Genomic DNA, 16,639 nt, shown 5'->3' on the forward strand with positions numbered 1-16,639 from the left:
AATGATTAGAATCTCTAGTCTTGAAAAATATGTTTTCAAAATGAGAGAGATGCTATAATTTTTGTGTCTCTTGCCATCAACATGTCTTTTATGTAGTATGAAACTGTAGTTGAAAATGTATTAAACATCCAGCAAGAGGATGTAACAATTGTAAATATGTATGCACCCAACATGAGAGCACCCAAATACATAAAACAGTTAATAACAAACATAGAGAAAATAATCCATAGTAATGCAATAATATTAGGGGACTTTAACACCCCACTCACATTAATGGACAGATCATCCAAACAGAAAACAAGGAAAGAGTGGATTTGAATGACACACTGGACCTGATGGATTCTATAGACATATTCAGAACAATTCAACCTAAAACAGCAGAATCCACATTCTTTTTGAGTGCACATGGAGCATTCTCCAGAGTAGATCACATATTAGGCCACAAAAGAAACCTCAACAGATTCAAAAAGATCGAAGTCATACCATGTATCTTTTCTGATCACAATGCTATGAAATTAGAAATCAACCATGAGAAGAAATCTGAAAAGACCACAAATATATAGAGGTTCAATGAATGGGTCAACCAAGAAATCAAAGAAAACATCAAAAATTACATGGAAACAATTGAAAATGAAAACACAACATTCCAAAACCTTTGGTATGCAGCAAAAGCAGTTTTAAGAGGGAAGTTTATAGTAATACAGTTTTACTTTGAAGCAAGAAAAGTTTCAAATAAATTACCTAACATTACATCTACAAGAGCTAGAAAAAGAACAACAAACAAAACCCCAAATCAGTAGAGGGAAGGAAATAAAAAAGATCAGAGGAGAAATAAATGAGATAGAAACTAAAAAACACAATAGAACTTATCACTGAAACCAGGAGCCAGTTCTTTGAAAAGATCAGCAAAATTGACAAACCTCTAACCAGACTCAGAGGGGGGGGGGGGGGGGGGGGAGAAAGGCCTCAAACAAAATCACAAATGAAAAAGAAATAACCAACACCACAGAAATACAAACAATACAAGATATGATGGAAAACTATATGCCAACAAATGAGACAACATAGAACAAATGGATAAATTCCTAGAAAGATATAACCTACCAAAACTGAAGCAGGAAGAAATACAAAATTTGAACAGACCATTTACCACTAAGGAGATTGATTCAGTAATCAAAAAATTCTCTCCAAATCAAAAGTTCAGCACCAGACTGGTTTGCAGGCAAATTCTACCAAACGTTGAAAGAAGAATCAATGCCTATTCTTCTCAAACTATTCCACAAAAATAGAAGAAAAAGGAAAACTTCCAAATTCATTCTATGAAACCAGTATCTCCCTGACACCAAAACCAGACAAAGACACTACAAAAAAAATATAAGGCCAGTATCTCTCATGAATATAGAAGCAAAAATCCTCAACAAAATATTACAAACTGAACTCAACAATATATTTAAAAAATTATATACTATGATCAAGTGGGATTTAATCCCAGGATGCAAGGGTGGGAGTCTCAAAACAATATTCTCAAAACAATCAATGTGACACATCACATCCGTAAGTGAAATGATACAAACCATATGATCATTTCAGTAGATTAAAAGCATTTTATAAAGTACAACATCCGTTCGTGATGATATTAAAACATTTAGCCCTGAAGGGTGAATAGAAATTAGCCAAATAAGGTATGGGTTATGGGGAGCCAGAAGGAAGAATTTGGGGGCATAGATGGAACAGCAGGTATGAAGATCCTAAGTCATGTATATTTTTTATTGCTTTGAAGAATGGAAGGTAGGCCCTTGTGGAAGAAACAGAGGTCAAGAGAGGAGGTGTATGTGAAGTATAAGTTGGAGAAACTTGGCCTTGAGAAATTTTAATCTCATCAGTAAAGTCACCAAAGGATTTAGGCAAAAGTAGCTGTTGTGTGTCAAATGGGATAGAGTAAAAGTCAGGTAGCCGGTGAAAAGGCTTTATTTGAGGAGTTTAGAGATGTAGTACCTTGGATTATGTGTGGTTTTGGCTAGAGATAAGAATCTAGTGATTCAAGTTGTATTTTGGAGGGATAACAGTACTTGTTGGTTCTTTGGAGAGGGAGTTTCTGCAGGATACTAAGGTTTCTAGAGTGAGAAATGGTGGGTCATGATGTCCCTTACTGAAATGAGAGACATTTTGTGTGACTTAAGATCATGAACTCAAATCTGAGACATTCTCACTTTATAAAAATTATGAGACATCCAAATGGAGATTTTAGATGGGCAATTGAATAGACAAGTGTGAAAGTATGCTCCTTAAAAGAGGGATCAGCACTAATGATGAAAGTGTGAGTCAGGGGCATAGGGATGGATTTTGAAGCCACTTGAGTGTTAAGATTGGATATTGTTTGGACCAGCAAAATGACATTTTTTCACGGACATAATTTTTACCACATGGTTTGAAAATACCTATGTCATTATTCTGCATGATTTTTAGTACACTCAGAGATAAATATTTTTGCCTCTTGAGTAGCATTCCTCTAACACAATATTGTAAGTCAAAGAGAGAGGGGCGTCTGGGTGGCTCAGGTGATTAAGGGTCCAACTTTAGCTCAGATCATGATCTCGCAGTTTGTGGGTTTGAGTCCAGCATTGGGTTCTGTGCTGACAGCTCACAGCCTGGAGCCTGCTTTGGATTCTGTGTCTCCCTCTCTTTCTACCCCTCCCCTGTTTGCGCGCATGCGCTCTCGCTCTCTCTCTCTCTCTCAAAAATAAAACATTAACAAAATTTTTTAAAAAATAATAAAATCCATTAGACTTACTTTACAATACAAATTACTGGTCTTTACCTCAGCCGTAGCAATCTCTTACTCGGCACATCCCCAAAGGCAAGGGAATTAAAAGCAAAAATGAATTACTGGGACCTTATGAAGATAAAAAGCTTCTGCACAGCAAAGGAAACAACCAACAAAACTAAAAGGCACCCAACGGAATGGGAAAAGATATTTGCAAATGACATATCGGACAAAGGGCTAGTATACAAAATCTATAAAGAGCTCACCAAACTCCACACCCGAAAAACAAATAACCCAGTGAAGAAATGGGCAGAAAACATGAATAGACACTTCTCTAAAGAAGACATCCGGATGGCCAACAGGCACATGAAAAGATGCTCAACATCGCTCCTTATCAGGGAAATACAAATCAAAACCACACTGAGATATCACCTCACGCCAGTCAGAGTGGCCAAAATGAACAAATCAGGAGACTATAGATGCTGGAGAGGATGTGGAGAAACAGGAACCCGAACCCTCTTGCACTGTTGGTGGGAATGCAAATTGGTGCAGCCGCTCTGGAAAGCAGTGTGGAGGTTCCTCAGAAAATTAAAAATAGACCTACCCTATGACCCAGCAATAGCACTGCTAGGAATTTACCCAAGGGATACAGGAGTACTGATGCATAGGGGCACTTGTACCCCAATGTTTATAGCAGCACTCTCAACAATAGCCAAATTATGGAAAGAGCCTAAATGTCCATCAACAGATGAATGGATAAAGAAATTGTGGTTTATATACACAATGGAATACTACGTGGCAATGAGAAAGAATGAAATATGGCCTTTTGTAGCAACGTGGATGTAACTGGAGAGTGTGATGCTAAGTGAAATAAGCCATACAGAGAAAGACAGATACCATATGGTTTCACTCTTATGTGGATCCTGAGAAACGTAACAGAAACCCATGGGGGAGGAAAAGGAAAAAAAAAAAGGTTAGAGTGGGAGAGAGCCAAAGCATAAGAGACTGTTAAAAACTGAGAACAAACTGAGGGTTGATGGGGGGTGGGAGGGAGGGTAGGGTAGGGGATGGGTATTGAGGAGGGCACCTTTTGGGATGAGCACTGGGTGTTGTATGGAAACCAATTTGACAATAAATTTCATATATTGGAAAAAAAATAAAATAAAAATTAAAAAAAAACAAATTATTGGTCTTTATCTGTTCTTGAATAGATACTTATTTTTGCTTTTTAATTTTGGTCTTCTTCTGTCTTCACTCCATGTCCTCAGATAATGTATTTCCATGGTAATTTGTTGGAATATTTGATCGGTTAAATGATTTCTTATGTCAGGCAGTTTTGTAAGTAACATGTTTTCCCCCCAAGGAATTGGATTAAGGGTAGAAATCTTTTCAAAATTAACCAGCATTATAATTATCATCTACTTTGTTGCTTTAAAAAGTCCTATTTTATGTGTCTATAAAATCCATTTCCTGTAACTCATCATAGAGTCTAACTAAAATATGAAATATGTTAACTCATGATAATTTAAAAGCAGATTATATTCAGTATCTATGGAATCTCTACTAAAGGTATTGCAATCGACTTAATTCATTTTTTTTTTTTACTTTTTCGTTTTTTTAAAGAAGCACTTAAGATGTTCCACAATATTATAAGATTGCTTACAGATTGGCATAAACTGAGAAAAGCACAGTAAGCAAGGAATAAACTCTTTCTGTACATCTTTGGAAGAACTGCTGAGCAGAATGGGCAAGCAGTTGGAAAGTTTTCTAATTTATTACAAAAGTGTAACCCTGATCTAAAGTGAAGATAGATGACACACCTGGGTGGGGCCATCAGTTAAGCATCCAAATATTGGTTTCAGCTCAGGTCATGATCTAATACTAGTTCATGAGTTTAAGCCCTGCATGGGCTGTGCACTGACATTGTGGAGCCTGCTTAGGACTCTCTCTCCTCCTCTATTTTTGCCCCTCCCCTGCTCACTCTCCATCTCTCTCTCTCTCTCTCTCAAAATAAATAAATAAACAAGCATTGAAAAAAAAGAAAGTGAAACTAGAATTACTCATGAAATTAATTCATGATTTAGAGAGCTCATTTTGTGGCTTCAGTGATAACATATAGATCTTTACTGAATTGTGATTTACTTCATAGTGATTGAAGATACTGGTAAAATTACAGTATTTTTAAAAATCTGAAGTTTCTTAAAATTTTACCATCTTCATCCCTTTATATATTTACTAAGCTAAGGTGTGCTCAGTACTGATTAATCCAGGGGTTGACCTATTTTTGCATTTACATCCAGATAAACAGGACTAAATGACTCTTATGTGCTAGAATTTTCAAATATATATTATTTCTCTATTTGTAAATTTATTTTTAAAAGAATGCCTTTTTTAGAGTAATCATATTATCGTAACATTTTATCATAACCTTGTATCATTACTCAGTCTTGTGCTGTGTTTTCTTTGTGCTGAAGGAATTGCCTACGACCCTCTGATGCTGAAACACCAGTGTATTTGTGGCAATTCCACCACTCACCCTGAGCACGCTGGACGAATACAGAGCATCTGGTCACGGCTGCAAGAAACTGGACTGCTAAATAAATGTGAGGTAATCCTGAATTGGCTACACTCTTTTACTTACTGAAATAAATCATGTAAAAAGGGCAGTATTCATTTGGGTAGTAGTAGAAAAATGTTAATACTTGGGCACAAACACCATGATCGATGAACATTATTGATACTTGTAGCATAGCACTTTTGACCTGACTCTGGGCTAGGCACCTAGGGGGAACTCAGTCCATGTTGATGGACTGAGCAGTTGCATGATGTATGTGTGCGATTATTGCAGCATTTTTTGAGACACATGATAGCATTCTTGTTTCCAGATAGGTATCATTTATTCAGTTAAATTTTTGGGAAACTCTTCACAATCTGTTAAGTGCTGAGAGTTGTTATTATTATAAGCTGTACTTTGAACTCAGATATATCCCAAATTTGCCTTTGGAATTGACTAGATTTAAAGATGAACTGTCCTCTTACCAAGAAAAGTAACTTCTTTTTATTGAAGTGGCTGATAATCTTCCGTTTTTATAGTGAAGGTTTGAGTACTTTTATTTTACTGGTATTTCTTTAGACTCATTTCTGAAGATTCCTCGAGTCCCTTTTTCATTTAGAAAAATATGTTTCTTTCGGCTTTCACAAATAAAAATGGTATCAATTCAAAAAATTTCCTGTATTCAGATTTGCAAAATCTGTCACAATAAGCTGTTTTATTTGGTTGCTATCATTGTCCATTGTTGCCTAAGACCCAGTAACATTCTATATTTGAGTCTAAGACATTTAAAAAAAAATATAGCCCCAATGTTTTCTTCACATTACTTTAACATTTATTGATCAAAAGTATTTTTACCTGTGTCTGTATTATGTTCAAACATGTTCTAGGGACTAGAACTATAGAATTTCACAAGACAAATCTAGTCCTTGTTATTACAGACTGACAATATAACATGTTGCTCTTTGGTTTTGTTGTCAGTCTTTGCAGATCAGTGAAGGAAATCCAGTGTGATTCTCACTAGTTTGGGAAGAAATTAAATGGATAATATTTTGACTAAAGGTATATCATGAGGAAACTGATCTATTGAGACTACATCGAATTCACTCTACTTTGATAAAATAGAAAAGCAATCTCATGCAACTACTTTTAAGTTAATTAAATTTTGGCAACCCAAAATGTGGTCCAGAATATTTCTAGTCAAAGCCAATTTACTTTAAAGTAAACCTGTAAAATATATCAGTTGAGATGGAAATGCCAGAGCAGACAGAATGTTTCTTAGTCATGTGCTCTTGCTGATATTTGATGCCCGAATGACATCAGTCTGATCCTTCTCTGCAAAGTAGTGGAAAGAACTGATTTTGAAAATACAAAGTCATTTATTCAGTACATTCATTTATGAGGATGTATTATTTCCTTTATTGATTTTTCTCTTTTGAAGGTGAATAATGTACCTAGTAGGTTTTTTTCTTTACATGAAAACATGGGTAATGTCTGTGGGTCATTCAGCAGATTGGGATTGTGAATGAATACACCAAAGTATTGTGTACACATTTAGTTTTCACAAGTTTTATTATATGTTTATAATAGAATTATCAAATTTTTTCATATTTAAAGTTATTCTTTTGATTAAATGTATCCTCTTTACCTAAAACCTTAATGTGAAAGAATTTGAGCTAGATTTATTTCTCTGATACTTCCTTGAGTGAAAGTCTGTTATTCATCTCTTGCCAGTAGCGTCCATATTATATGGCAGAAGGATTTCATACTTTTTGGTAAATTATAGAGTTGTCTTTAAGGTTTTTATGTTTTTGATAATGCACTGTGGAGGCCAAACCACTATGTGGTCGACACAGTCCCATATGGAGTAAATAAAGTAAACTAGCAAGGGGACTAATCTGTGGTGAACTGGTCTTAATGGACATTTATTCACGTGAACGTTTCTGTTTCACCGTTGCATCTACTATAGATGCTTTCCACCTTGGCATTTTTTTCTGTGCTTTTGCCAGCTGAGGCATTGCTGTTTACAATTTTTCACTTTTAGGTCTTTATTATATCCTGGAGTGTTAGCCCAGCCAAATTAGCAGTGGCTGATCAGAGACTTCAAATGCATTGTTAGATTATGGTATTCCTTAAATCTTTTTACCTGAAAGAGCACTGGTTATGAAAGGAGCAAAGTGCAGAAATAAGTGAAATGTAAAATGGCTCATCCTGGTCTTAACATTTAAAAATCTGTTACCCCTTTCTGATCAGTCTTCTTTTTCAACTCCTCATGCATCACATTATTTTAGTCCTATATTATTTGAAAGCATAAAATTCAGTTTATACAACAGCACTGACTGATGTGATATCAGACCCAGGGTGAAATGGCAGAAGTACAGTGGGGCTAATGAGAATGAGTGAGTCTAGCCCTAGACCAGTCAGCTAAATAAGTGTCTTTGGTAAACAATCACACTACGAATAATGCACTTGAAAGCCCAGATCACTAGAGTTGCTCTTAATGAAGACCAACTACAAAAATATCCATAATTTCTTAATAATATAAACAGAACACTCTTTTTGCTAACATAATTTGATAACAGTTCACCAGTTGTTTGATTGCTTAAGTGATGAAATTGTTGCTCATATGTATTTATTTGCTCCTATGTTATCAGGTATCTCGGACTTCATGCTGACCTAATCATAAAATGGAATTTCTAAAACCATTTAAAAAAAGAGTTTAAGACAACTAGAGGTTGATGTTTCTTTGTATGTAAACGATTTTAGGAATATTCAAAATGTAATTTAAAAAAAAATTTAATGTTTATTTATTTTTGAGAGAGACACACCCAGAGTGTGAGTAAGGGAGGGGCAGAGAGAAAGGGAGACACAGAATCTGAGGTAGGGCTGCAGGCTCCAAGCTGTCAGCACAGAGCCCGATGTGGGGCTCAAACCCACAAACCATGCAATCATGACCTGAGCTGAAGTCGGACACTTAAGCGATTTAGCCACCTAGGCGCCCCAAAATGTAATTTTAAAAATGATCATTAACCAAACAAATGTTACCCTTTTCTAGAGACTTTCAGGTTGTATGTAAGGTAAAACATAGTAACAAAAGGGGTAAAACAGAACCAAAAGAAACATAACTCCTTTTTTCTTCTTGATTGTTTCTATCAGAAGAGTATGGGAGAAAATAAAAAGGGAACACACAGAGGTTAGTTCAGAACAGTTTAGCCCACTCAGAAATAGTAGAATCTGTTTCATCAACCAGTACTATTCCTAGTAACTGCACCTAAAATAAATGGTACATGTTCGTTGTGGATTTTCTTTTAAAGTTTTTGCTTTGACAAGTTAAATCTAATGTACACATTTAATATATTATTAAATCATCTTGCAAGGATGCTAACCTTTTTGTCTCAAGCCAAATGATTTTGAAAATTTCAATTATGTGGAAGAGAAAACCACAGAAACATAAAACAAATCTTTTAGCATTTCACCAAAACTCATTAGAATCAGTTGCTGAGGGGCGCCTGGGTGGCGCAGTCGGTTAAGCGTCCGACTTCAGCCAGGTCACGATCTCGCGGTCCATGAGTTCGAGCCCCGCGTCAGGCTCTGGGCTGATGGCTCGGAGCCTGGAGCCTGTTTCCGATTCTGTGTCTCCCTCTCTCTCTGCCCCTCCCCCGTTCATGCTCTGTCTCTCTCTGTCCCAAAAATAAATTAAAAACGTTGAAAAAAAAATTAAAAAAAAAAAAAAAAAGAATCAGTTGCTGAAAAAAACAGGAGAAAAGTATACTATAAGTGGCAAGTGGTCAGGTACATGGTGAGAGCATTAAGGGTCAAAGAGACAAGAAAATTCTTCCTGTATGGGCTAATAGGTTTCCTGGTTAGTGTTTATGAACCTTCTAAGGAGATCAAGGCCAATGACAGGATCTTCCAATTGGACTTGACTTATTCACTCCATGAGAGAAGTTAGGTTTCAGCTTGGGTATGAATGAATATTTACCATGATAGCCCAAAGACTTCAGGAGAATGAGACCTTTCTTTCTAAATTTGTCTAGATAGGACACTAGGAAATTAAATTCCAGTTCTGTTTGTTCCTTGATTATGTTTAGAACATGCATTCCTGAGAGGGTAAAATCTGTGCATCTAGGACTCCAGGGATGTGAATACGAGCCTTGGTGTCTAGGTTATCACTCTTTCCTAAACATTATAGACAAATTCCTGTCTTGGTGTGAGCAATAAGAACTCAACTCAATTGTCTCAAAAGAGAGAGGATTTATTAGATTTTACAGAAAAGGATATAATTGAATAAGAATATAATACATAGAAGCTGGGTCAGTTTGTTTTTCCCCAATATCCAGAGAGCGATTTGCCATCTTTGAACACTATTTTCCTGCCAGGTCTGTGTAGCCACCTATAGCTAGCAGTTAGCCAGTGCTTTTAGAGAAGATATCAACAGATTTCTGGGGACATATAGCTGGTCAGCAAGCTGAAACCTGTGGCCAGATAAGTGGTATTCATTTATTGATTAGTGCGGTGCTCATATGTTAGCACACATCAGAATCATTGGGAATACTAAAATACAGATTGTGGGGCTCCAGCCTCAGAGGTTCATATTCAGCAGTAGTGGAGTCCTGTTGGGATGAGGTCTGAGAATTTGGGTTGCTAACATGTGTCTGGGTAATCTTGATACTGCTGATCTGGCCACCACACTTTAAGAATGGTAGAATCTTTAAGATGTACACTTTAAGAACAGGATTCATCCATTCAACAGTACATCAAAATTTTGAGTTTTCCAGGCTCCTGTATTAGGATCTAGAGAAGATTCATGCCCTGTCTTCAAGGAGATTACCATTTGGTGGGATTAGCCGATATTAATCAAATGGTCACAGAAAAAAAATATGTAATTACAAAATCACAAGGGATTTTGAGTTACTAATTTATGTTGCAGTGATTTTAAAGACTCTTACTGATTTAGCTTGGAGAAGAAAAATAAAATGAGAAAGAGTGTGGTCCAGTGCTGCCTCCATAGTCTTGACAGCATCAGAAGGGCCATCTGAACAAGAGATGGAAGTAGAAGTGTTGTATATCAGAATACAAAGGAGGAAGTACCCCAGACCTAATGTTGAAGAGCTTGACCTCCTTCTGTCTTTGTGTTTGTTTTTGGCTTTTTATTTCACTGGGAAAGAAGGTAAGGAGTCTCCATTCTACTGGCATTCAAAGAAATGTCACCTTTCTTCAACCAACAGAATAGTCAATTTTGTAATTAAACAATGATATGATAGGAAAGATGGCAATTTGTAAACATTCAATGGCCTCCTTTGTTTCAAAATAATAGACTGATCGACAAATCAGAATTATGTATTGTGTCAGTTTATTTAGCAGTGTAGAAAATTGATCAAAATGGATTCCTTCAAAGGTTATTGTTCAACATTAGATTTGACCTTACTCCTGCCATTAATTATCTGTATACTTTTGTCAACTCATTTAACCTTACTCATTGGTTTGCCCATGTGTAAGATGAGGCTCTTAGGCAGGATATTTGCTAAGATCTTTTCCAGCTAGTGATATCATACGAAACTAGATGGCTAAGGAGCTCATTTGGCACATAACACTTTCTTTGGTTAAGAGTAGACAAAATTTTTAGAGTGTTTTAGTAAACATACTGCTTTTTGACTTGTAAGCTGTAGTGTAAATTGGTTGTGCTTACTAGTCCTGATTAGCAGCCAGAGAAAACATTAGTCTTCATCATATTAGGTTACAGTGGATACGTGGGTCAACTTCTTTTGGCATGACGTGGCACTGTTTTTTAAAAATTGAGGTGGTTAGTCCTTCATGCCAGTACTATTTAATTTTTTTCCCCAACTGAATCATTCATACTTAGTTTACTGATTCTTTAGAGAGCAAAAAGCAAAATCGGTAGCTTTCTTGTCACCGTAAGAAGTGGATCTGGAAGGGTCATTCGGTATCCTCCTCAGAAACAAGTCCTTTGATTAGGTAGCCAGGTTTCTAAAGTGTGTGTGCCCTGAAGAAAACAATGTGCTTTTCTGTCCTTAAAAAATTGCAGAGATTGACCCATCATCTGTTAGAAATGCACTTGCAGTTGTTTTTCCAGAAGTGTTCATGACTCTCAGCCCCACCAAGCCACCCACAGACATTTGCTTGCTCTCACATTTGTTTTGAGAATAATAACATTTTATAATGCTTTTGTTGGATTACATATTATGTGGAATTTGCATTGGCTCTTTGTAACTAATATTGAATAACTTTGTTTCGCTTAATTCGTAAGTAAAAACCATAAGCAACATACTGTGCTGAAATGTTTAACTCTTTTATTCAAGTGCCAACACAAAGTAATTCCAAAACAATTCGGGGACCCAAAACCAAGCTACTGTTGTGCCTTTTGGGACTTCCTCGGCCATTCCAATGAGAAAAGTGGAGAGCAGGTTTAATGTAAAATCTTAAGATGCCAAGGAGCTCAGGGCTAGGGTCCCACACCTTCCTGTGCATTACAGGTAATTTTAGAAGACCTTTTTCAAATCTAAATAAAGAAATATAATACTCTTTGAGAAAAACTTTTGGAATGTGCAGATTTTCTGACATAACTGCTAAAAAGCACTGAATACTGCAAGTTAATTCAATTAAACATTTGTTTTATAGAGTAATCTAACTAGATGGCAGCACATAACAGCTTACTGTTTAGCTTGCAAAAAGAAAATTTTATGTGTGTTTGTGTTTTAGAATCTAACCACAAAGCAGTAAGAAACTTAGGGAGTCTTGTGAATTGTCTCTAAAGGACAGGACAGTCTTGAGAAGTGGCACAAATGATTTAGATGTGATGAGTAAACCAGGATACATTTTGTAATTATTCTGAGAGATACTTGTGTATCACAGTAGAGTGAACCTAGTCAGATAAATACATTAAAGTTACTTGTGCAGCCTATAATCAGAATTAAGATGATTTGGAATTTTTTGTTTTGATTATTTTTTTCTATAAAAAAGGAAGAATTAGTGTGGAAAACAATCAACAAAAGGAAATAAGACAGACTGCCCACATTTGGAGAGTGATATGGGATTTTTTTAAGAGCAGCATTAAAGCTTATTTTTTAAAATGTTTGTTTGTTTGTAGAACATGAGCAGAGGAGGGGTAGAGAGAGAAGGAGTGAGAGAATCCCAGGTATATTCCATGCTGTCAACACAGAGCCCAGTGTGTGGCTCTGTGGGATGGGATCCTGTATGGGATGTATGGGATCATGACCTGAGCCAAAATCAGGAGTCAGATGCTTAACCCACTGAGCCACCTAGGTGCCCCTAAAGCCTATTAACAAAAATGAATAGTTACATGTTTTTAACCATCTGAAAATTATAATGCTAAAGTAATGCAAAATATTTATTGTGACAAAATTTGTTTCATATATGATTACTATTTTTAAAAAAATCAATGCTTTAGCCCAAACCGTTAAAATGTTCATTTACAGTTGTTTACAAAATAATTATAATCTAGGAGATTCAGTTACATAAAATCATAAAAATTAAGCAATTACACTAAAGGGTAACATTTTTTTTCTTTTTGATGAGCATAATATTTTGAAATGGGTGGAAATAAACTTTTAAGAAATATATAGCATGTATACTTTTTTACCATTCAGACCTTTATTATTGAATAGGATTTGCTGTTCTCTGAAATTCTTTTGCAATTACTTTATGCACCCAGAAATAGCTTTACGTGAATTGCAATGACTGAATCAAGCAGTTTTATAAGCAAGTGGAGGCACTTGTTTTGAAGAACAGATAGATCTTTCTTACTTCCCAACCTTTGCTGTGACAACCATTTGTTGTAACTACAGTTTGAAATGAGTGTCAGTATCTTGAATTCATTTACAAGCAGAAAGAATGGACAGCTCCCTCTAACATGCAGTTCTCGACCGAGGATGCACATTAAAACCCACAGGGTGTTTCTAAGTATCTATATGCCCAGGGTGTCCCCAAGGTTAATCAGACGTTCTGGAGGTAGGACCCAGGCAATAATACCTTTTAATCTTCCCCAGCTGATTTCAAGGTGCAGACAATGTTAAAAACCACTATACCAGAAGGTCTATTTCTTTTTTTTTTTTTAATTAAAAAAATTTTTTTAATGTTTATTTATTTTTGAGACAGAGAGAGACAGAGCATGAGCAGGGAAGGGGCAGATAGAGAGGGAGACACAGAATGTGAAGCAGTCTCCAGGCTCTGAGCTGTCAGCACAGAGCCCGACGCAGGGCTCGAACTCACGAACTGTGAGATCATGACCCGAGCCGAAGTCAGACGCTTAACCGACTGAGCCACCCAGGCGCCCCCAGGAGGTCTATTTCTTAAGCTTAATGGGATAGAAACAAAAAGGTGAATGGAGTCAAATATGTGAACATGGGAGTGTAACAGAAGTTAGCATTTACTTGAGAAACAAAGGTAGCATTAACTCAGAAGTTCCATACACAGACTTTTAAAAATTGGGAAATGTATTTATTATTTTGAAGTTATCACAAGGTAGGAATAGGAATTTTAGAAAATATACTTATTTTTCAATTATGATTAAACATTAAGAAATTGCTTCAAAGTATAGCTAATATACTTTTGAAAACCTTCATAGTGAGATCTCCACTCTTGCTTTAACTTTAGTAATTTATTACTTCAATTATTATATTTGCTTGCCTAAGTCAATTCTATCAATTAAAATAAAGAATGTTGAATTTTTATTGTGTATAAGATCATTTCACATAGAATATTATCATTTTAGGGCTAAAGAGGGACTTTGAAGTAATTTGGGCAAACCTCCTAATGTTTATAAATGGAGAAGTTAGAGTCCTGAAATGTACCTCATAGCTGGCTAGGAGCATGTTACAGACAGGTGACGGTCCGAACCTAGAACTCAGGGCTCCTGACCTCCAGTTTATTTTCTTTCCATGTGACCAGCTGAAAGGACCACAAGCCTATTGGGCTGCCTGTCTGCTTAATTGCCTCCTTCCCTTCTTTCACTCCCCTTTGTTTATAAGAAAAACTCTGATAGGAATAAGTTATTATCATGAGGGATATATGGAAGCAAAGAATGCAGTTGGGGGAAGGGGATTGAAAAATCCTTTATGTAAAATCAAAGAAACAATTGAATGTAGCATTTGAAAACTCCAATAGATACCATTGGACATGAGCAATGAGTCCAGAATCTTGAATTTGTTTGAGAGAAGGGTATCAAGAAAAATGAATAGGCTGTGAACTTACCCATTAAATATTAAGTATGGAATTTGTAACAGAAGGTAACTTTGACACTCCTAAGTCATTTATGATTTCTTAGCTTTCGAAGTCGCCAACCCTGTGAATTTTTGTAGGAAAAAAAATGCATCCCTATATTTAGGGACGCTGGATGAAATATTTTCAGAAAATGAAATATTTCAGTGGAAATTGTTGCCTAATATGTCACCACTTTGAAAATGATTAAAGAAAATAGGGTCTCCCCCAGCAGAGGCAGGTACTTTGACTTGTCAAATTTAAGTTGGACATTTTCTCTTAGTTTGGAACTGCCACAAAATGAGCCCTTTCATGTCCTCAATAATACCAAACCAATGCAATCCATCTGTTCTGCTAAATTATTTCTAGTTCCCTAACCAAAGGCACTGCTTTTTCATGCATTTTATCATGATTTTATGCCCTTTATTATATTTTACAAAAGGTTCTGATTCCTCCAGGGCCAATGAGAACTGATTAGGACACTGGCCTCAATCCAGGCTTTGAACACAGGAGGGGAAGGAATAGAACTGTTTCCTTTTTGCCCAGCTCCTTGGCAGAAAAAAAATATGAATCTATACCGTGTGTGTGCTCTGTGTGTGGGTGGGTGTGGGTAGGCTGCATTTTATCCTGTCACAGTATGACTTTGGAGATCATGTTCAGAACATTCCTTCTATAATCAGGTTGCATTAACGGGCTTTATTTCAGAAAGACTATTTCTTTAGGAAAGAACCATGATGTGTTGAGAGATTCGATATTGTCATTTTATTTTTTTTTAATTTTTTAAATGTTTATTTTTAAGAGAGAGAGAGAGTGTGTGTGTAAGTGAGTGAATGTGAATGAGGGGGAGAGGCAGAGACAGAGGGAGACACAGAATCTGAAGTAGGCTCCAGGCTCCGAGCTGTCAACACAGAGCCCGACACAGGGCTTGAACCCACGAACTACGAGATCATGACCTGAGCCAAAGTCTGATGCTTAACTGACTGAGCCACCCAGGCGCCCCTGATATAGTCATTTGAAATAACTTTAGTCAAACTTCAAACCTGAAGGTAGACTGTTTGGGGCTCTGAACTAAATATGGTCATATACCTCAGGTGCTTAGCACTGAGAGTAGTTACTCAGTACACATTAGTTCTTTTCCTACTCTGAAAGAACAACTTCTTGAATGTAGGTCACAGACACTTACTGGGATGAGCACTGGGTATTACATGTAGGGGATGAATCCCTGGATTCTGTTCCTGATATCATTATTGTACTATATGCTAACTAACTTGGATGTAAATTTTAAAAATTAAAAAAAAAAAGGATGCAGGTCACAGAGAATGAAAACATAATAATGAGTACATCCTACGTCACAGGGTTTCTTTATTAAGAGAATGAAAGAAGAGCTACAAGCTTTGTTTCCTAAGCCTGTATTAGCAAGGTATTTAAGACCTATATTGGGATTTTAAGTGAGAAAGACCCAGATGAAAGCTATCCTTTATATGCATTGAGTGTCCAAATATACTGAGAGTTCTCATAAATCCCTTTGGTCAGAATCATAGATGACTTCAGATAGACATCTTGCATGCTAAGTATCTCTGAGAACGGAAATCAGTATCTCCCTAAATTGCGATTATCAGAGCACTTTATCCTATTTCATGACTCATTATGTGTTGACCTTTGACTCAAGAGAGCATCATGAGAGAGAAATTAAGGAATAAAGGCTACACAGGAAGTAGAAAATATGGGAAGGGCTTAAATCAAAATATCTATATTTAAGCATAAACACATCACATAATAAATTACTGATGATAATGCCAGAAATGAGAATTGTTGGAAGCCTCACTTTGAGAGAAAAAGTTAAATATGACAAATTTAAGACATCTGATAAAAGTGAGGCAAAATGGAACTACTCCAGGAGATCCTATGTGTTAAGAAAGAAGGAATTTCAGAATTTTTAGCTTAGTCATCCACCAAGTTCCCACAGCAGTGCCCCTGTGAGATATAAATCTCAAAACGTGCTTTCTCCAGATCACTTTTCCAGGTAGAAACATTTTTCATAATGAGTTGGTTTTTACTGCTCCCTTTCTGTAGAAACATGTATATCT

At 36.3% G+C, this 16,639-nt stretch overlaps 1 protein-coding gene across 2 annotated transcripts in view; it reads left to right on the top strand.

Annotated features, from left to right (window-relative positions):
• The window catches only part of HDAC9 (histone deacetylase 9), a 955,850-nt gene that overhangs the window by 675,901 nt on the left and 263,310 nt on the right, over positions 1–16,639 (top strand). For both annotated transcript variants that reach the window (XM_042967858.1, XM_042967863.1), the window contains exon 16: positions 5,239–5,372. In XM_042967858.1, coding sequence (XP_042823792.1) covers positions 5,239–5,372 — 134 coding nt within the window. The remainder of the gene's footprint in view (positions 1–5,238; positions 5,373–16,639) is intronic.

The sequence above is a fragment of the Panthera tigris genome, chromosome A2, assembly GCF_018350195.1.
Source record: "Panthera tigris isolate Pti1 chromosome A2, P.tigris_Pti1_mat1.1, whole genome shotgun sequence".
NCBI classification, from domain to species: domain Eukaryota; kingdom Metazoa; phylum Chordata; class Mammalia; order Carnivora; family Felidae; genus Panthera; species Panthera tigris.